We start from the raw sequence: 23,218 nt of genomic DNA on the forward strand, positions 1-23,218 counted from the left end.
AATATTCTTCAGACATTACTTTGGCTCCATCAGATACGCTGATCCGTTTCCTGCACTAAACAGCAGCACTGAAATAATTTAAATATACGGACAGTCAGTTGTATATAGGCCAGAACCCCAAAAGGTTAATCAGAATCTTGCCTTCAAACGCATCATCCATATCGTGCTCTGCCAGATTGTCAACTTTTAAAACTTCAGAGGGATTCTAAAGTGGGCCAGGGAGGGAGAGAGAGGGGAGAGCTGTTAGCTTTGAAAGAGAGTCCAGCAGCAGTGAGGGGTCCTTCCTAAAAGGGGAAACAGATTTTGCCACTGCTCTGATCATTAATATATTCATCTATTTTTTTCCAGGAGGTTTTGCTTTAAGCCCCCATATTGCAGAGGGCTCTCATGTTTGTCTAAGGACAAACAATACTCTCTCTGGGTGAAGTGGCTCCATTCAGAGGACCTCAATAGTCCTACTGAAGTAGCTAGAGAATGGGTGGGAAAAGCCCTGGTGAGAGAAAAGAGAAGGGAGTTAGCACACATTGCAAACGGCCTCTTTGGTTTTCTGATGATATTGATTAAAGACCGGAAGAAAGAGTACCTACATGCGGCTCTCCATTGTGTCTTTGTGTGTCAATGTGCTCCTTGCTCCTCTGAGAGCTGTACTTGACCCATACCTCCTCACAACATACCACACCACTCCACCCCAACTTAGATTTGGATGTTGCTTGCCTTACGTTGTGTACATTTTCAGTTCACAACACTCTGCTGCGTCATGCTACTGTCACTGGCTGGTGTGGACACAGTTGTTTGTCAATGACATGACTGCTGTTTGTTAACCCATTATTCTTGTGATCATAGTCAATTAGAATCACCAAGTCAAATGGCAGAAGAAAAGAAAACGTGACGTCAAGCTCCCAGTTCATACTCAATACAGATCTTATCAAATCTTCCAGCAAATGGTTAATGTGGGCAAGTTTTGTATCATCATTCCCCCACCCCCCCCATTCTCCGCCACTACCCCTGACAACCCCCCCATGCACACACACTCCCCTCACCACCACCCCCACTCCCACTCCGCGACCTCACCACCCTGAACATACTACACACGTGTGCCTACCTCTGAACTGGACTGGAGAAGAGGAGAGACATTGGAGAGGGAAAAAAACTAGAGAAAAAGAGGAGAAGAGGAGAAAGTAGAGAAGAGAGAGAAGCTTCACACACAGACGCTGATTTTCACATAGCGATCACAGATCTTCTAGGACACGTATGGGGTAAGGTTCCACGTGTGACTGAGTGGGACCTATAGATACCCAATACTGTGCTTTGGGACCTGACACCACACTGGGAGCTGTGCTGGGGCAGCCGGACACCTATTAAAGCAGAGTGCAAGCCCCAAGTGAGGGAAAGGGGCATCCAACAACAACCTGTGTTGTTTGCTCGAGCTCCTCCTCCCGTCCATCTCTCATCCTACTTTCATCCATCTCTCCTCTCATCCCTCATATTCTGCTCTGGAGTGGGAGAGTCTGTCTGCACTGTGAGGTAAGGACAAGCATATTGTTGTCAAGTGCCTGTGTGTGCATCATCTTGAAATGTTCACATCGATAAATAAGTCTGGATGTTATTCAAACTTGTTTCTACATCAGAGCAGTTCATTTTTTTCTCTCAGTCTCAGGAGGTTGGAGAAAGCTGTGTGGGGGTTTGGAGTACTTTGCGTTTGTTGTCGGTGGGACAAATAGATGACGCAAATAGTGAAGCTTTTATGTCTTTTTTTCTGGTTTTTATTTACATCGTTTTCTACACACTGTAGCTTTCCTCTAAACCACAGTATGTTTCACTATGACCGCTTGCCTGTCAATCATTTATCTGTCTCTCTGTCAGTCAACCTGCCTTTTTTCTTCATCCATCTCTCCTCTCATTCCTCATATTCTGCTCTGGAGTGGGAGAGTCTGTCTGCACTGTGAGGTAGGGACAAGCGTGTTGTTGTTAAGTGCCTGTGTGTGCATCATCTTGAAATGTTCACATCTATAAACAAGTCTGGATGTTATTCAAACTTGTTTCTACATCAGATCAGTTCATTTTTTCCTCTCAGTCTCAGGAGGTTGGAGAAAGCAGTGTGGGGGTTTGGAGTATTTTGCGTTTGTTGTCGGTGGGACAAATAGATGACGCAAATAGTGAAGCTTTTATGTATTTTGTCTGTTTTTTATTTACCGTTTTGTACATACGTAAAAATGTATGCACGCATGATTGTAAGTCGCTTTGGATAAAAGCGTCTGCTAAATGGCGTATTATTTTATATATTTACATACTGTAGCTTTCCTCTAAACCACTGTATGTTTCGCTATGACCGCTTGTCTTTCAATCATTTGTCTGTTTCTCTGTCTGTCAATCTGCCTTTTTTCTCTGTCTCTCTGTCAGCCGGTATCTAAGTCTGTTCCTCTAGCTCCCAATAAGAGTTGCTAAGTGTGATTGTGTAGTGGGAAGTGATAGCAGAAGGAAAGAGGACATAATGAAAGAGGACATCAGAGAAATCCAGCAATAATGTGCATGTGTGTGTGTGTGTGTGTGTGTGTGTGTGTGTGTGTGTGTGTGTGTGTGTGTGTGTGTGTGTGTGCGTGTGAGAGAGAGAGAGAGAGAGAGAGAGAGAGAGAGAGAGAGAGAGAGAGAGAGAGAGAGAGAGAGAGAGAGAGTGAAAGAGCGAGAGAGAGAGAGAGAGAGTGTGAGAGAGAGAGTGAAAGGGAGGGTGAGAAAGAGGTGGTGGTGGATATGAGGGAGAGAGAGATGGCTAACACACTCAGACACACTAGCACTGGGGTAGAAGCACCCTCTCACCCCCTTGCCATATCATGTCCCCCCAAACCATATCCCATATTGGTGAGGATAAACCAAATCCTTTGGGGACCTACCCTTGCCATTTAATCTGTCCCTCTAACCCACCCACAGGAGGCAGATCGGACCCCCTAAGTCTAGGACAGAAGACATCTGACACAGTGTCTATACCGATTACAAAGCAAACCAAAATTGGTTCTGTGAAAGTTCCCAGAACATTCATTAGGTCTGGGCAAATGTTCTCAAAACACAAAAACTGTCTAGTCATGGTGATGATTATAGAATGTTTGTATAAAACATTTGCCTGATGTTGCAAGAACGTTCCTAGAACACATTTTATTTGTTTTTTAAAGGTTCCCAGAATGTTTCATTAGGTTATGGGAACATTGTGTGGACACGACAAGAGATATGTTCCAAAAACACATAAACTGTCAATTTGTGCTCATTATTACAATGTTTCTATTAGGTTGAAAAAAACATTTGCCTGATGTTGCAAGAACATTCCCAGAACACATTTTTGATGTTCTTTAAAAGTTCCTAAAACATTTATTTAGGTTGTGGGAACATTGTGGGAATATGACAAGAGATAGGTTCCCAAAACACTAGAACTGTCCAGTTGTGCTGACATTCAGGTAATGTTTGTGTCAGGGTGCACAAAACATTCCTTTGATATTGCAAGAATGTTGACAGAACAGCCTTTCAGAGTTCATTAAATGTTCCCAGAACATTTAATTAGGTTGTGGGAACAGTGTGGGAAAATTACAAGAGATAGGTTCCCAAAACACAACATATGCTCAGTTGTGATGACATTCATTCAATGTTGAATTTAGGTTCCACAGGACATGCCCTTAATGTTGTAATAATGAAATAAGTCCATTTTCATGACGTTCATAGCATTGTTTTAGGTTTAAGGTGATATTTACATTTGAGCTTTTCTTTGAGGTCCTCAGAACATTTCAAGAACATTTAGAAAATGTTATTTTTCAGTTTGTGTAGCTCTTTAAAGCATAAGCAGATTGGAATACATCCCCATTGTGTTTCTCTCCAGATATAATGGAATTTGCATACTGTACTGTAGGTGACAGAGAAACATGACATTTACATTTAATTCACAGGACATTTGAACAACATTGAATTATACAAAGACACCCATATTTTCTACACTTAATATGTTGACAATGTGCACATTATTTCATTCATAGGACATTTCATTACACAAACATATTTTTTACACATCACATGTTGACAATCTGCACATGCAGGCTTTGAACCTACATTCTTTGGTTCCACTAGGCAGATAACTAACCGTCTGCACCACCAGTGGATAGCTGTGGCCTTTTGTTTTTTTCCCAGTCAAACATGGTCAATCAGGATACAACACAGAACAATTATTAAAATGTTCCCATCCTCATATTCTGTGTAATTTAACACTGTATATTATCATTTCTTTCTTCATCACATACACTAACAGTCAAAAGTTTGGAATTACACACCTACTCATTCAAGGGTTTTTATTTATTTTTACTATTTTTTAAATTGTAGAATAATAGTGAAGACATAAAAACTATGAAATAACAAAGATGGAATCATGTAGTAACCAAAAAAGTGTTAAACAAATCAATATATATTTTATATTTGAGATTCTTCAAATAGCCACCCTTTGCCTTGATGACAGCTTTGCACGCTCTTGGTATTCTCTCAACCAGCTCCACGAGGTAGTCAGTCACCTGGAATGAATTTCAATTAACAGGTGTGCCTTCTTAAAAGTTAATTTGTGGAATTTCTATCCTTCTTAATGCGTTTGAGCAAATCAGTTGTGTTGTGACAAGGTAGGGGGGGGGGTATAAAGAAGATAGACCTATTTGGTAAAAGACCAAGTCCATATTATGGCAAGCACAGCTCAAATAAGCAAAGAGAAATGACAGTCCATCATTACTTTAAGACATGAAGGTCAGTCAATACGGAAAATGTCAAGAACTTTGAAAGTTTCTTCAAGTGCAGTCGCAATAACCATCAAGAACTATGATGAAACTGTCTCTCATGAGGACCGCCACAGGAATGGAAGACGCAGAGTTACCTCTGCTGCAGAGGATAAGTTAATTAGAGTTACCAGCCTCAGAAATTGCAGCCCAAATAAATGCTTCACAGAGATCAAGTCACAGACACATCTCAACATCAACTTTTCAGAGAGGACTGTGTGAATCAGGCCTTCATGGTTGAATTGCTGCAAAGAAACCACTACTAAAGGACACCAATAAGAAGAAGAGACTTGCTTGGGCCAAGAAACACGAGCAATGGACATTAGACTGGTAGAAATGTGTGCTTTGGTCTGGAGTCCCATTTTGAGATTTTTGGTTCCAACCGCCGTGTCTTTGTGAGAGTGCTGCATCAGATGACCTGGCCTCCACAATCCCCCGACCTCAACCCAATTGAGATGGTTTGGGATGAGTCGGACCACAGAGCGAAGGAAAGCAGCCAACAAGTGCTCAGCATATGTGGGAACTCCTTCAAGACTGTTGGAAAAGCATTCCAGGTGAAGCTGGTTGAGAGAATGCCAAGAGTGTGCAAAACTGTCATCAAGGCAACGGGTGGCTATTTGAAGAATCTCAAATATAAAATATATTTTGATTTGCTTAACACTTTTTTGGTTACTACATGATTCCATATGTGTTATTTCATAGTTTTGATATCTTCACTATTATTCTACAATGTAGAAAATAGTAAAAATAAAGAAAAACCCTTGAATGAGTAGGTGTGTCCAAACTTTTGACTGGTACTGTATGTTGCAAGTCTAATGAAATGTGATTTTGAAATTGAGAAAAGGTAAAAAAAAAAAAAAGAAGGTATTTAGTTTGATGGTTCTGAGTCTGTATTTAAGAAGCATATGAATACACAATAATACAAGTTATATAAAGGAAGCTCTTTCCAACTAAAATCACATTTCATAATACTCAATTATTATTCATAATACTTTCAACACATATGATGAAAGAATACATTCATAAATGACAGTCCTACACGTACACAGCATTTGAAGAGGATGGGAACATTTTAATAACTCAGAAATGACCATATTAAAATAAATAAAAATAGGCCAAAGCTATCCCCTGGTGGCAAAGAGTGTTAATTATCTGGCTGCAGTTCTGGAGATTGCATCTTCAATCCCACATATTCTATAACCATTTTTCTGTAACCAAGTGAAATTAGGGTTTAGATATAATCTACTAAAAGAGAGGTTGTCTTTATTTCATCCAGATTAATAAATCCAGTCAGAAATGCAAAAAAAATGATTGAGCGCTTGATATGCTGATCCTAGATCAGCTCTAAGTCTTTTAAATATAAATATGGGCCTAGAAGTACACAGCATGCAGTGCGTTCGGAAAGTATTCAGACCCCTTTACTTTTCCCACATTTTATTACGTTACAGCCCTATTCTAAAATTTATTAAAGTGTTATTTTGACAAAGGCAAAAACAGATGTTTAGACATTTTTGCTAATTTATTAAAAATAGAAAACTGAAATATTACATTTACAAGTATTCAGACCCTTTACTAAGTACTTTGATGAAGCACCTTTGGCAGTGATTACAGCCTCGAGTCTTCTTGGGAATGACGCTACAAGCTTGGCACACCTGTATTTGGGGAGTTTCTCCCATTCTTCTCTGCAGATCTTCTCAAGCTCTGTCAGGTTGAATGGGGAGCGTCGCTGCATAGCTATTTTCAGGTGTCTCCAGAGATGTTCGATCAGGTTCAAGTCCGGGCTCTGGCTGGGCCACTCAAGGACATACAGGGACTTGTCCCGAAGCCACTCCAGCGTTGTCTTGGCTGTGTGCTTAGGGTCGTTGTCCTGTTGGAAGGTGAACCTTCACTCCAGCCTGAGGTCCTGAGCACTCTGGAGCAGGTTTTCATCAAGGATCTCTCTGTACTTTGCTCCGTTCATCTTTCTTTGGAGCATGACTACTCTCCCAGTCCCTGCCGCTGAAAAACATCCCCACAGCATGATGCTGCCACCACCATGCTTCCCCGTAGGGATGGTATTTGCCAGGTGATGAGCGGTGCCTGGTTTCTTCCAGACGTGACGCTTGGGATTCAGGCCAAAAGGTTAAATCTTGGTTTCATTAGACCAGAGAATCTTGTTTCTCATAGTCTGAGAGTCCTTTAGGAGCCTTTTTGCAAACTCCAAGCGGGCTTTCATGTGCCTTTTACCTTAGGAGTGGCTTCCGTTTGGCCACTCTACCATAAAGGCCTGATTGGTGGAGTGCACCAAAACTGACTACTTTCCGAATGCACTGTACAGTATGTGGCACCAGTTATGAACCCATTAGACACGGAGCTGTAGAAAACACCAATAATCTCCATTTGTGTACCTCCTTCCATCACACTTTGTCTTCTTTTCCTCTCACAGTCTCTCCCTCTCCATTTCTCATTTATTACTCTGGACCACATCCTCCCCCTCTTCTCATTTCTCAAAATGTTCTCTTTCTCACTCTCCCTCACTACCCCTGTCTCTCATTTCTCTCTCTTTCAATCTTTCTCACTCCCTCCTCCCTCTCTTATTTCTCTCTCTCTCTCTCCCTTCCTCCCTCTCTGTAAAAGCTTTATGGGTTGTTCACTCCACTACTGGGAGAATGAGATCCTCCATACTTTGTAATGATGCAGCTGTTGTTGGAACTCAGATGTCCCAGGGCCTGATCAAGACTCAGATGCATCTGCCTAGCACCTACGTACAATTTTCATCTGATCTGCAGGGCACAGCCTTGACGTCGACAAACACACGTTGAGAAGCAGACGTTTTTTGAAGACTGTGACTTTGAATTAATGAATTTTTTTCTCTGGGGACAAGAGCCAAGACCTGTAATCATATCTACAAATCATCCCAACAGTGAGAAGAGGAAAGAAAAAACAGCCCAATCTGTTTCAAAGTTCTTGTGGCTTTGTCTGCTTTTGTCAAGAGAATCTGTCTTCCAATTGGATTATACTGAAGCACCTCCAGATGTTGTTTGTGTTGTTCCAAACTAAATTGGCGGATTTTCGATAACAAGGGCTGCAACAACCATGAAAAAATACCCTCTATTTAGAGAACAAACCCATTTGTACCGGCATACTATGAATAGAGATATATATTCAAATGAATCCACTTCTGAGTGATATTTGCAACCCACTTCACGCTTTGAAAGTTGTACGATGAGTGATTTTTCACCAAGTGTCAAGCTGCGCTATACAGATCCCAGTGATATAGCGTGGCAATTTGCTTTCCTGCATGAATAATTCTGTGTGAATAGCAGAAATGTTTCCTCATATCAATGAATCATCTGCTGCTAGACCTCTTTAGTACTTCATGTACAGTAGGAGCAGAAATGTATGTGATGGAACTGATGGATGCTTTTGACCTTTCCCCTGCTCTTTCAGTCCCTGGGTGACGGCAGAGTGGTGACTGAGTGTGAATGATGGCAGCATTGGCCCTGTCCTGGTATCTCTGCCTGGCCGTGGCTCTCCTCTGTGGCTCCCCCTGGCCCCAAGGACACTCAGCTCTGGCCCCTGAGAACGAGGTGTCACTCCGCCCCACCGCCTGGCTGCCTGATGGAAAGGTCACCTCCATACATCTGCCCAAAGGACGCACCCGGAGGTAGAGTATAGAGACCACATCAGGGGAGGTGGATAGTATTGCACACTAAATGTTTATGTTCCGTGTCCTGGACAAAGATTGAAATACTTAAGAGAGGCCCCTGTTTAAAATGCTGTCACTACAGTAGGCTATGTAATACAAGCTCCCTAAATGGTAATTTCCTGTGTAATTCTTCATGGGTTTGAGCAAAAACAATGATAGCCTTAATCTTAATAGCCATTTCTTTGGTTGTTGGAAAGGCCCCATGGGCAGGAAGAGGAAGAGCAGCCCACTTGGCTTTGGCTCTGCTGATCATGTCAGTGGTAGAGCTCTAACACTGGGAGCTGTAAATTGGAATATGGGCATCACTGTGAGCTGCCCATCTGTCCATCGATGCAGTCGTGCATTACGAAACAGATTGTTTTTTAACTGAGAAAAACATCCGCTAATTATGATTGTAATTAATCAATCAGTTAAACTATGTATTGCCCTTGACAATGTTAGCACGGCACAGCTGTTGAGAAACAGCAGCATATCAGCAGTTGATCCAGAAAATACATGTAAAAGAATGATAATACTTTTCAACGGGCAGAGTAAATATTCAGGAGCCTATGACAACATAGAGGTCAATTGCATCTCAATATTGAATGTCTCACCTTGATGAGTTATGTTGGTGAAAGTACAAAGATGATCAAATAATGATGTCAGAGTCAGTCGGTGATTGATAATGATGTCATGGTTAATTGGTGAGTTTAAATCTAATTATATTGTGAAGGAGATGAACAATAAGCTTGTAGAAGGAGACCAGAATGTCTAAGCACAGAAATGTGGTGTTGGCTTGCCACATGTATAGTCTAACATTGTGTGTCCATAGTCTGCAGTTCTGTGGATTGTCATCCCACACAGTGAGGAGGGATATCTAATGTAGCAATCCAATGACAAATGTTTCCTGGTCCTATAATTGCCCAACATTCCAAAGCAACATTGCTGTCTTTATGCTAAGCACGATTTTAGACGGTTATAGCAAAGAGATATCCATCTGTACAGCGCAGGTCGATGGAAGCTTATCACAGATCGTTAGTTGACCTCTCCTTGTTTGCTTTACGAGCTTATCAGTGTCTGGGAGAAACAAAGGAGTAGACATTTTCTAAAAACGCTTGGAATGCTTTGACGGCTACAGTTTGATTTTACAGTACTTTTCTTAGTTATGTTATTACATTTGTAAGGGGGAAGAAAAATACATTAGAAATTCATAGACAATCCCTTTTTCGTGTGGTACCTATCTTCGTGCAGACTGTACTTCACACTGAAGAAGAAGGTTGTGATGATGTCTGTGACCGTCAGTCCCTGTGACCTCCCCATCGAATGGACCCTCGCAGCCCGAACCCTGAAGGACAAACCACCTAAGAGTCTACACTGTGAGTGGGAAACACTGATAGACAATAAAAGCAACTACACACAACACCCTATCACATGCAATTCCTATTCATATCAATTCAGATTCATTACACCACAATTCAATTCACATTGGAGCAATTTATTTTTGACATAGTGTCCATTAAAAGACTAACCCTGGTCATAAATGTCTACAAGATAGGAGAGACTTAATCAGTCCATTGGTCTTGCTCTCTCTTTCCACCTCTCTCTCTCTTTTCCTCTCTCCCTCTCTCTTACTCACACACACAGCACTGAGCCCAGGATACTGAATAAAACAGGTCTAGTATATCACTGGACAATCTGTCCAACCATTTTACCTTCAAAGCAAGAAAGACAGTAATATATCTAAATGTCACACTTTTTTCCTGAATGTAAGAGAGATTAGACTGACATTTGTATTAAAGTATGATTATATCTGGCTCACATACAGTATTGCCAATACTTGAGGATAAGAGTTTTTAAATTTTCCATTTAAAATAACATATACAGTGGGGAGAACAAGTATTTGATACACTGCCGATTTTGCAGGATTTCCTACTTACAAAGCATGTAGAGGTCTGTAATTTTTATCATAGGTACACTTCAACTGTGAGAGACGGAATATAAAACCAAAATCCAGAAAATCACATTGTATGATTTTTAAGTAAGTCATTTGCAGTGAGAATTCCGGCTCTCACAGACCTGTTCGTTTTTCTTTAAGAAGCCCTCCTGTTCTCCACTCATTACCTGTATTAACTGCACCTGTTTGAACTCGTTACCTGTATAAAAGACACCTGTCCACACACTCAATCAAACAGACTCCAACCTCTCCACAATGGCCAAGACCAGAGAGCTGTGTAAGGACATCAGGGATAAAATTGTAGACCTGCACAAGGCTGGGATGGGCTACAGGACAACAGGCAAGCAGCTTGGTGAGAGGGCAACAACTGTTGGCACAATTATTAGAAAATGGATGAAGTTCAAGATGACGGTTAATCACCCTCGGTCTGGGGCTCCATGCAAGATCTCACCTCGTGGGGCATCAATGATCATGAGGAAGGTGAGGGATCAGCCCAGAACTACACGGCAGGACCTGGTCAATGACCTGAAGACAGCTGGGACCACAGTCTCAAAGAAAATCATTAGTAACACACTACGCCGTCATGGATTAAAATCCTGCAGCGCACGCAAGGTCCCCCTGCTCAAGCCAGCGCATGTCCAGGCCCGTCTGAAGTTTGCCAATGACCATCTGGATGATCCAGAGGAGGAATGGGAGAAGGTCATGTGGTCTGATGAGACAAAAATTGAGCTTTTTGGTCTAAACTCCACTCACCGTGTTGGAGGAATAAGAAGGATGAGTACAACCCCAAAAAACCATCCCAACCGTGAAGCATGGAGGTGGAAACATTATTTGGGGATGCTTTTCTGCAAAGGGGACAGGACGACTGCATCGTATTGAGGGGAGGATGGATGGGGCCATGTATCGCGAGATCTTGGCCAACAACCTCCTTCCCTCAGTAAGAGCATTGAAGATGGGTCGTGGCTGGGTCTTCCAGCATGACAACGACCCGAAACACACAGCCAGGGCAACTAAGGAGTGGCTCCGTAAGAAGCATCTCAAGGTCCTGGAGTGGCCTAGCCAGTCTCCAGACCTGAACCCAATAGAAAATCTTTGGAGGGAGCTGAAAGTCCGTATTGCCCAGCGACAGCCCCGAAACCTGAAAGATCTGAAGAAGGTCTGTATGGAGGAATGGGCCAAAATCCCTGCTGCAGTGTGTGCAAACCTGGTCAAGACCTACATGAAACGTATGATCTCTGTAATTGCAAACAAAGGTTTCTGTACCAAATATTAAGTTCTGCTTTTCTGATGTATCAAATACTTACAGTGGGGAAAAAAAGTATTTAGTCAGCCACCAATTGTGCAAGTTCTCCCACTTAAAAAGATGAGAGAGGCCTGTAATTTTCATCATAGGTACACGTCAACTATGACAGACAAATTGAGAATTTTTTTTCCAGAAAATCACATTGTAGGATTTTTAATGAATTTATTTGCAAATTATGGTGGAAAATAAGTATTTGGTCACCTACAAACAAGCAAGATTTCTGGCTCTCACAGACCTGTAACTTCTTCTTTAAGAGGCTCCTCTGTCCTCCACTCGTTACCTGTATTAATGGCACCTGTTTGAACTTGTTATCAGTATAAAAGACACCTGTCCACAACCTCAAACAGTCACACTCCAAACTCCACTATGGCCAAGACCAAAGAGCTGTCAAAGGACACCAGAAACAAAATTGTAGACCTGCACCAGGCTGGGAAGACTGAATCTGCAATAGGTAAGCAGCTTGGTTTGAAGACATCAACTGTGGGAGCAATTATTAGGAAATGGAAGACATACAAGACCACTGATAATCTCCCTCGATCTGGGGCTCCACGCAAGATCTCACCCCGTGGGGTCAAAATGATCACAAGAACGGTGAGCAAAAATCCCAGAACCACACGGGGGGGACCTAGTGAATGACCTGCAGAGAGCTGGGACCAAAGTAACAAAGCCTACCATCAGTAACACACTACGCCGCCAGGGACTCAAATCCTGCAGTGCCAGACGTGTCCCCCTGCTTAAGCCAGTACATGTCCAGGCCCGTCTGAAGTTTGCTAGAGTGCATTTGGATGATCCAGAAGAGGATTGGGAGAATGTCATATGGTCAGATGAAACCAAAATAGAACTTTTTGGTAAAAACTCAACTCGTCGTGTTTGGAGGACAAAGAATGCTGAGTTGCATCCAAAGAACACCATACCTACTGTGAAGCATGGGGGTGGAAACATCATGCTTTGGGGCTGTTTTTCTGCAAAGGGACCAGGACGACTGATCCGTGTAAAGGAAAGAATGAATGGGGCCATGTATCGTGAGATTTTGAGTGAAAACCTCCTTCCATCAGCAAGGGCATTGAAGATGAAACGTGGCTGGGTCTTTCAGCATGACAATGATCCCAAACAAACCGCCCGGGCAACGAAGGAGTGGCTTCGTAAGAAGCATTTCAAGGTCCTGGAGTGGCCTAGCCAGTCTCCAGATCTCAACCCCATAGAAAAACTTTGGAGGGAGTTGAAAGTCCGTGTTGCCCAGCGACAGCCCCAAAACATCACTGCTCTAGAGTAGATCTGCATGGAGGAATTGGTCAAAATACCAGCAACAGTGTGTGAAAACCTTGTGAAGACTTACAGAAAACGTTTGACCTGTGTCATTGCCAACAAAGGGTATATAACAAATTATTGAGAAACTTTTGTTATTGACCAAATACTTATTTTCCACCATAATTTGCAAATAAATTCATAAAAAATCCTACAATGTGATTTTCTGGATTTCTTTTTCTCATTTTGTCTGTCATAGTTGACGTGTACCTATGATGAAAATTACAGGCCTCTCTCATCTTTTTAAGTGGGAGAACTTGCACAATTGGTGGCTGACTAAATACTTTTTTCCCCACTGTATGTCATGCAATAAAATGCAAATTAATTACTTAAAAATACAATGTGATTTTCTGGATTTTTATTTTAGATTCCGTCTGTGGTGTCTCGAAATATGTTGCTAATTATGCTGTGATGATAAGAAGTCCGCTTACACTGTACTTTGATTATAAAGGTTTATTGTATCAAAGATCACAGTATCAATTTACAGACATCTGCAGATATCTGGAGAACAACGGCCCAATCTGTTAATATGTTGTTTCTTTCCGTCCTTTGTTCAAAACATGGTATTTATCCTATGTAACATAAGATGGGTGGTTTTTGACAGTTTTCACATATCTCCAAATGTCCTCTATTCCAAGAAGCCTATGTAGCAATGCTTTTCCAAATGCTTCAGCAAAGCAGAGTAAAGATCATCTATTACACCATTTGCAAATGTCAGGAAAATCAATAGACCTTCAGACACTACATATTTCCCCCCTTCGAGACTAATTAAGTCTCGAAAACAAAAATAATAGGATTATGACAAATAACAATTTTTATTCTTGAGTAACTTCAGCAATAAACCATAATTTTTGGAGAGTAAACACATGTTTATATAGACACATTTTTGTATGGGGTGTAAATAAATTGTTATGGAGTGTAAGAGCGAAAAACCTGTCTGGCAGCTTTCATTCCAAATATCCATCAATCAATCAAGACAGGAAAATTCTCTCACGGCCCCTCTGCACAAGGCGACCACCTAAGTACTCCAGATCAATTCATAAATCTTTATCAATGCATTTTAAGCTATGATGCAATTGAATACACATGAAAACCTCAGCAAACAAAATACAATCAAAAATGTCCACATTCAGGCTGGTCGACCCATCGGACCCTCCTGTGGATTCTCTCTATCCCTGCCTAGATCCAATATCCCTAAGCTTCAACGAAATAAACAAAAACATCTGAGGTCCCCACATGTACCCAACAACAGAAAACATCATTCTTCAAAAATAATACAGAAAGAATATGACACAAATTATGTATTACACATGCAAATATGTCTATATATCATTGTAGACACTGGAATGTAGTCCACTACACTTCATCTCCTCAGTAGTGTTGACTTCCAATGAAACGTCGATGATGGAATCTGAACATTTCCACACCTTCCTTGTTCCACTTCCTCCAGTCCATTCATATTGTCCATGTTTGAGTATTTGAATCCCCTCTACACATTCCCCCATATGCTTCTGGAAGAAAAGAAAAGACCAAGCAGTATCTTTTGCAAAACAACACATTCAAATTAAAACATCAATATCAACTAAAAATGATATATCAAATTATATATAAAATGAATCACATCCCATTTCCCCCTTTGATTCATAAGAAAATACTAAATATCACAATAATATGTAAAGACCTGAAAAATTATCACACAATCAGATATTGAACATTTCCTAGAGTTACTTCAACCCTAGTTTTCATAACATTTTAGTCTGACTTTTCTCCTAACTGGTCTAGGCCTACTTTGTCTAACCGAATCACCAGCTTCTCCTGTAACAGAGTTGCCCTTGGTGATCTCCGCGGTTTCACATTCCACTGAAATATTCCCTGTTGTTTCTGGGACGTATTGAAAATCAATGTCCCCAAATCTCCTTTCCTTTCCATCCATTGCAGAGTCATCTCTGGCATCATCAGAAGTGTACACATTATCATCAACGTTGTCCACAACATGGACAATCTCTCCTTCTGGGTTTTGACTCTGGATATTGTCATGCATCTCTCCTTCCGCCTGTTCTTCCCTATCTTCATCCTGCTCTCTTGAGCCTTCAACATCCTGTCTCTCTGTGCGTGGCACCACTTCTCCAGGCGCTTTAACACAATGTGACAAATGATACCACGTCGGAGACCCTTTAACCTGGACAGCTGTTCCAGTACTACGAACAACTTCAAATGGTCCTTCACGACGTGCGTTATACCACTTCCTTCTAAATACCTTCACGAACACCTTGTCCCCAGGTTGCACTGTACTCCTTTTAATTTTATTCAAGCCAAATACCCGTGTGCCCAGTGTTAATAATTCCTATAGACATTCCCCCCTGTTTGCGTTGTTCCCAACGCAAACAAATTTAGAAATTTAGAACGGACTCTCATCCCACAGCAAATAACAGCAAAGCGCACACACAAGTACTTTGACGGTACATCTCCTCAATGCACATACAGACACAAGCACACAAACTGACCAGCGCCCAAAACTGTGAGAAACTCACCTTATCTGCCGGCATCTTGAGCGGGAGTCACCTCGCAGCCCATGAATGGAATGCTGAGAAAAGACGTAATACGTCCCAAAGGTTCCTCGTCGCCATTTTGTGGTGTCTCGAAAGATGTTGCTAATTATGCTGTGATGATAAGAAGTCCGCTTACACTGTACTTTGATTATAAAGGTTTATTGTATCAAAGATCACAGTATCAATTTACAGACATCTGCAGATATCTGGAGAACAACGGCCCAATCTGTTAATATGTTGTTTCTCTCCGTCCTTTGTTCAAAACATGGTATTTATCCTATGTAACATAAGATGGGTGGTTTTTGACAGACCAATCCCCGGCTTTCACATATCTCCAAATGTCCTCTATTCCAAGAAGCCTATGTAGCAATGCTTTTCCAAATGCTTCAGCAAAGCAGAGTAAAGTTAATCTATTACACCATTTGCAAATGTCAGCAAAATCAATAGACCTTCAGACACTACACGTCTCTCACAGTTGAAGTGTACCTATGATAAAAATTACAGACCTCTACATGCTTTGTAAGTAGGAAAACCTGAAAAATCGGCAGTGTATCAAATACTTGTTCTCCCCACTGTACAGAGGGTTCTGCTTTTTAAAATTACTTTTTAAAATAGATATATAGATAGATTTGTACAGAATGGCATGCAAGTACTAGCCTATACAGTATAAACTGAAATTCAGCTTAATTCTGACCTTTACCTAAATGTCTCATATTCATGCCCAATAGTTTTTATTTGCGCTTCTATGGGCTAAGTAAAACCCAAAATAGAGCAAATCTGGTGGAAACCTCTCCAAGAGTTGCAGAAATAAAACTTGAGGGACAAAATAGACAGCTACATAACTACATTAAATAAAAAAAATATTAAAAAATCTCTCGTTGCGCACAAAAAGGTCAGTTACCATCAATTAAACACAAAAGTAGCCTATTTAGGCTAGCAATGATGTCATGCAACATCCTCCATGGTCCTCACCAGCCTGCTTAGTTAAAATCAGTGGGTATTCTAGATGGACAAACGAACAGCTTTATGAAGTTATACTGTGACACATAAATCATTCAGTGTGAACCCTAGGTTCCCCAACGTCTGCCTAAATGATTCACTTTAATTGTGTAACATTTGGACTCCTTTTATTTCCCAAAGTAAGGAGAAATGATAAAGGATGATGGTGAAAAGGGGTTTATATGAATAAGGGAAAATCTTCTTTGCACTTCATTGATTATAGTTGACTACTGTATTCATTAAAAGTTATCAAGATATGTTTTGAACAGTAAGACTGTCTCTTCAATGAGTGTGAATGTATGTTATGTCTAGTGAGTGTAAGTATGTGTGTGCATGTATGAGGCAGAATATTAATGACCTGTGGCTTAACAGTGTTTTCTGCACAGGGAGTACCAAGAAGAGTATGCCAGAGGTGTGGTGGAGAGGGCCTGGGACTGAGGCCAAGATACACACCAACACTGGCAACACCATGGACACCTACACAGGTCCTTCCTACGCCCCAGCATCTATCTATATCCTCAGGCTGCGCCCCAAGGACCAGGACACCAGGGCTACCGTGTACCTCCATCAGGGCTCTGGGCCCTCAGGGGCCTTCCCAGAGCTTCCCTCTGACCCCCGTGTCCACACCCTGGGTGTAGGAATGACCAGTGTCACCCTCAGCTGGGGCCCCAGTGCCTCCCTCACAAGGCTGCCGCACACCCAACGCAGCTATGACTACTGTGTCCTTGTCAACCGCAAACACAACTACCGCAACCTCTGTGCCGCCCGGGAGGGCATCAGGAAAGAGCGGGAGAAAGACAAGAAAAGGGAGAAGAAGAACAAACAGAGGAAAGTAACTGTGTGGCCGATTCTCAAAGACTGGTGGTGGCAGCAGTGGGATTCTGACACTGAGCTCCGGTCACCTGCTGCGGTCCGTGATGAGCATGATGATCTCCAATGTGTTTGTAAGGGAACAGAGAGCGTGTGCACTGTTTCAGAGCTTGTCCCTGACACGCAGTACTACTTTGACGTCTTTTTGATTGACAGGCTAAATGGAACCAGTGCAGCATACACTGGAACGTTCGCTCAAACACATGAGGAGGCCCGACCAGCTATCACACCACTCAGGGAAGGAGAGCTCCGGTGGGTGACCTTCCGGGATGGAGGCTCAACCTCTGTGGAGTTCTTTAGCTTCCATCCCCGGGGTTGGCAGCAGAGTGGCCTGCTCACTTTCCAGAGCTGCGGAAGCAGTGAGAAGATCAAGGTAACAGTCTCCAGTAAGGGCCAAGAGCTGAGCTCCCAGGCTGTGGGAGAAGACCTGGCTCAGATCTGGCTCCAGGGCAGCCCCTCCTACCTCATCCACCTGGAGAGAGAGGGAACTGCGCCCCCCAGACAAGCTTCTCCAGGGGCACTGAAAGCCTCTGTTAAGATGCAGGCATCCTCTGCTTACCATCGTCAAGGGGTACCTTCGCTCCCCTCCAGCCTGCAGATTAAGTCTTTCAACAGGCTGAGGAGCTGTGAATCCGTCACCCTGGCCTGGATGGGAACAGAGGAGAGGAGCCTATACTGCGTGTACCGCCGGAGGCTGGGTAAGGGCAAGGGGGAGAAGGGAGGTACGGCACCCTGCCTGGGGCCTGAGTCACGGTCGGACACTGAGAGGGTCCTGTGTAAATACTTCCAGGAGCTCAACCCTCGGCGGGCTGTCACGACAGCCGTGATTGGGGGCCTGGAGCCTGGGGTGGCCTACATGTTTGATGTCTATCTAATGAGACGCTGGGGGATCCCCATAAAGTACAGCAGCAAGACAGTGAGAACCAGGAAGGAGTGCTGAGCTGCTGCCCGCTCCTAGTCTCATAGTCTGCAGCAGCATTGGACTCAACGAAGAGGTGATTTACAAAGACTTACCATGACAAAGCCATTCTACTATGAGGGAGACTGTTAAGAAATGTGGTACACCCTCCGAAGAGTGGTCACATTTGAACACTGGTACCCATGGATTGGGTAGAAGAAGCAGAAGGGGGACCGCACACCAGCAAAATTCCTTCCATTACAGTAACCTGCTGTGCTTTTTGTCTTTTTGTTTATAGTTGTGCCAGTTGTCCAAGTACTTATTCTGAGTCTGAGTACAAAGGAGGATAGAGGGTTTTGATGACAAAAAATGTCAGCAAAGACTGTGCCCAAAAATATGCAACAGAAACAGATGGAGCTTTGATCGTACTTTACAATGGGGAGAGAGAACTTATGGCAAGAACCTACAGTATATATTTAGTGCTGCATTGTTTTGTTCTATATTCTACAGGCTTAAAACACAGATGGGGTAATCTATTGACGCTTAGCGCAAAGTCAGTGTGTAGGCTATCTTGTGTTCTGCTTTCGCATGAAGCAGATAAAATGAGTTAGCGACTAGCTTCATTGTCTTTGATGTATTTTAATTGTGCTATGCTACAAATGCACCAATAAACACATTAGTATCTGTATCTCGGTATCAACATGTAATACAATATCATCTTTTGGTTGAATCTTTACTGACAGTTAGTTGAGAAAACAATTAAATTGAGAAATCAATGTGACCCTAATGTTAACACTTGCATTTATTTATCTCTACTTGGATGATTACTACAAAACTAAAGAGAAAGACTAAAGATCATGATGACCTAGCTGCTGTACCTACTTCAACAGACAGAATGGGTGGTCATCAGCCTGTGATATCAAAAAGTCCTGATTCCACAAAACACTTTAACATGCTAAAAAAGTAACCAATAGGAGTGCGTTTTTGCATTGACGTAACCATGTTTTCGTTAAGCCTGTCGCATGCTTCCCAGCCTATATTATGCCTAAATTACATTTTGTGATGTTTTTGTTCGTTTTGTGTTCAACAGGTTCTTTTTCGTCTGTTCACACACACAACATATTTTTTTCTAAATCTTGAGGCAAGTCGAAGTTCGGCAGCCGAAGTCTAAGCCCCTTCATCAGTGATTGGTCAACAGTAGGGGTGGGAACTATGGACAGTATTTTCCAATAATGTGTTTGCTGTCATTCAACGAGAGAGCGCACCAGCAACTAGTTTTCATGCAATTTTACTTGAGAAGTACTGCACCAAACATCTTAGCTAGATGTCAGATTGTGTGACTTAGACCTCCTCAACAAAAATGTTAAAATGAATGACAGATTTCTTGATTTATCTTAGTTAAATTCTGAATATAAAACGGGTTGTTTGGATCCTGGATGCTGATTGGTTGATATGCAGGAGTTGTGGGACACCATGACATGTTAATCTCATAATTCCACTGTCCCGCAGCCCAGGGAGGAAATTCATTAACTTCATCTCCCTCGGGAAAAAAGCACATTATTATTTTTCCATGCTACTATTTGGTTTGCAACAGTTGGGGGTTGTATAAACCTACCTGTCTGCCTCTACGACCTGTGCAACAATGTATCATTTTACAAACGCAATCTCTCCCATGCAAGTAGGCTAGCTAGCCCAAGAATAAACATGAAACTAATAATTCACCATGGAAACCGTAAATACTCAGAATTCCATTAATTCATTACCCAGCGCAGGGCGGCCTATGTAGGCCTATTGGATATTTTTCTTTGGATATGTTTAGTTTAGCAACATTGAATGAATAGAATAATTATCATTAACGACTGGGTCAAAACATGAGAGAAGAACTAAAGACCATTCCGCTTGGGAAGCAACTTCAGAATGCAAAAGTTATCCGATACGGGCCAGTAGGCAAGGGACATAATGGCTGTTAGATTTATTGGTAGCCCCTAACATGGAGAACAGAAAGCGCTGGAGTGCCATTTTAGCTGGCAACGATGTGAGTGGGACGTCCTATTCTCCACGTTGAATAAATAGAATGATTAGAATTAATGACTGGGTGAAAATATGAGAAATAACTAACAACCAGCCACTAAGGTAGCATCTTCAGAATGCAAAAACTAATTTACTCATTAAAATAATGTTTTTATGAAAACTTTTCATTCATATTTGTATAAAAATGTTGGCAATCATTTTGTAAAAGCAACAAGGCCCTCGATCCAAGGAATTATTGTGTGATACAGTGGGGAGAACAAGTATTTGATACACTGCCAATTTTGCAGGTTTTCCTACTTACAAAGCATGTGGTCTGTAATTTTTATCATAGGTACACTTCAACTGTGAGAGACGGAATCTAAAACCAAAATCCAGAAAATCACATTGTATGATTTTTAAGTAATTAATTTGCATTTTATTGCATGACATAAGTATTTGATCACCTACCAACCAGTAAGAATTCCGGCTCTCACAGACCTGTTCGTTTTTCTTTAAGAAGCCCTCCTGTTCTCCACTCATTACCTGTATTAACTGCACCTGTTTGAACTCGTTACCTGTATAAAATACACCTGTCCACACATTCAATCAAACAGACTCCAACCTCTCCACAATGGCCAAGACCAGAGAGCTGTGTAAGGACATCAGGGATAGAATTGTAGACCTGCACAAGGCTGGGATGGGCCACAGGACAATAGGCAAGCAGCTTGGTGAGAAGGCAACAACTGTTGGCGCAATTATTAGAAAATGGAAGAAGTTCAAGATGACGGTCAATCACCCTCGGTCTGGGGCTCCATGCAAGATCTCACCTCGTGGGGCATCAATGATCATGAGGAAGGTGAGATTTCAGCCCAGAACTACACGGCAGGACCTGGTCAATGACCTGAAGAGAGCTGGGACCACAGTCTCAAAGAAAACCATTAGTAACACACTACGCCGTCATGGATTAAAATCCTGCAGTGCACGCAAGGTCCCCCTGCTCAAGCCAGTGCATGTCCAGGCCCGTCTGAAGTTTGCCAATGACCATCTGGATGATCCAGAGGACGAATGGGAGAAGGTCATGTGGTCTGATGAGACAAAAATAGAGCTTTTTGGTCTAAACTCCACTCACCGTGTTTGGAGGAAGAAGAAGGATGAGTACAACCCCAAGAACACCATCCCAACCGTGAAGCATGGAGGTGGAAACAGCAGTGTGTGCAAACCTGGTCAAGACCTACAGGAAACGTATGAACTCTGTAATTGCAAACAAACCAAATATTAAGTTCTGCTTTTCTGATGTATCAAATACTTATGTCATGCAATAAAATGCAAATTCATTACTTAAAAATACAATGTGATTTTCTGGATTTTTATTTTAGATTCCGTCTCTCACAGTTGAAGTGTACCTATGATAAAAATTACAGACCTCTACATGCTTTGTAAGTAGGAAAGCCTGCAAAATCGGCAGTGTATCAAATACTTGTTCTCCCCACTGTAACTCCCTTCTAAGGGCTGTTCTGCTTAACATCTTAGCTAGTATCAGGAAGTGTTATGGCTATGTTGTTGCTACGGTGGCTCAAGAGGGAAAAACAACAGTAATATTGCTGTTTTTTTCTCATTTTTAATGGAAGGTCTTTAGGGCAGGGTTTCCCAAACTCAGTCCTCGGGACCACAAGCGGTGTGAGTTTTGTTTTTTGCCCTAGCACTACACAGCTGATTCTAATAATCAAGCTTTGATCATTTGAATCAGCTGTGTAGTGTTAGGGCAAAAACAAAAACGTGCACCCCTTGGGGTCCCGAGGACCGAGTTTGGGAAACGCTGCTTTAGGGAGTATGCAAGCACAGAAGTTCACTTCACCTAGCTGATTTCTGCTATGAGCAAACCAAACCTATGTATGCTGACCCTTAACCTACACTCTGTTGACAGGACAGCGCGCCAAATTTTGTAAACAAAGCAAGTGACGTTTTTAGCCAGCTAGCTACGTCGACAGTTTTGATAAAGAAGACTGGTAGGTTTTGATACGTTATTATAAATAACTTATACAGCCAATATCTGTTTTGAATTTCTTTGAACTACTTTGTGGTGCCCGACAACTAAGAAGCTAGTACTTCTGTAGTTCGCAACTACGCGTTAGCTAGCAGGTATGGCAAACTTTACGCTAGCTAGGTGAGTTGTGTGCATTCTTTTATAGCTCAATCAATGAATGGTTGTGTGCCGTTTGAGAGGTCTGAAACAATTTAAGGTTAAAGGGGCAATCTGCAGTTCAGACATATACTCCAAAAAGGGAGGAGATGCCAAAACAGGAAGGAAAGGAAAAAAGTGAAGACTTCAAACCCTTTAAAATAAAGGACACACATATACCACTTTCATATTATTACACTGAACAAAAATATAAACACAACATGCAACAATTTCAAAGATTTTACTGAGTTACAGTTCATATAAGGAAATCAGTCAATTGATATAAATTCATTAGGCCCTAATCTATTGATTTCACATGACTGGGAATACAGATATGCATCTGTTGGTTACAGATACCTTTAAAAAAAGGTAGGGGGGTGGATCAGAAAACAAGTCAGTATCTGGTGTGACCACGATTTGCCTCATGCAGCGTGACACATCTCCTTCTCATAGAGAGTTGATCAAGCTGTTGATTGATTGATTGATTGTGGCCTGTGGAATGTTGTGCCACTCTTCAATGGTTGTGCGAAGTTTCTGGATATTGGCGAGAACTGGAACACGCTGTCGTACACGTCGATCCAGAGCATCCCAAAACATCCTCCGTGGGTGACATGTCTGGTGAGTCCATGGAAGAACAGACATTTTCAGCTTCCAGGAATTGTGTACAGATCCTTGAGACATAGGGCCGTGCATT

The 23,218-nt window shown here is 42.0% G+C and overlaps 1 protein-coding gene across 2 annotated transcripts; it reads left to right on the forward strand.

The window, feature by feature from the left end:
* The first annotated feature begins 1,262 nt into the window (after positions 1-1,262).
* LOC121571351 (protein NDNF-like) lies at positions 1,263-19,113 on the forward strand. 2 transcript variants are annotated; one of them, XM_041882764.1, is made up of 4 exons: positions 1,263-1,524; positions 8,220-8,436; positions 9,709-9,833; positions 16,954-19,113. In XM_041882764.1, the coding sequence occupies exons 2-4, from the start codon at positions 8,255-8,257 to the stop codon at positions 18,375-18,377; spliced, it is 1,731 nt and encodes a 576-aa protein (XP_041738698.1). In that variant the 5' UTR covers positions 1,263-1,524; positions 8,220-8,254; the 3' UTR covers positions 18,378-19,113. The 2 variants fall into 2 exon arrangements, with proteins under 2 accessions (XP_041738698.1, XP_041738705.1); XM_041882771.1 differs by lacking the exon at positions 1,263-1,524 and adding an exon at positions 1,881-1,947.
* The last annotated feature ends 4,105 nt before the right edge of the window (positions 19,114-23,218 follow it).

The sequence above is a fragment of the Coregonus clupeaformis genome, chromosome 1 (genome assembly GCF_020615455.1).
Source record: "Coregonus clupeaformis isolate EN_2021a chromosome 1, ASM2061545v1, whole genome shotgun sequence".
NCBI classification, from domain to species: domain Eukaryota; kingdom Metazoa; phylum Chordata; class Actinopteri; order Salmoniformes; family Salmonidae; genus Coregonus; species Coregonus clupeaformis.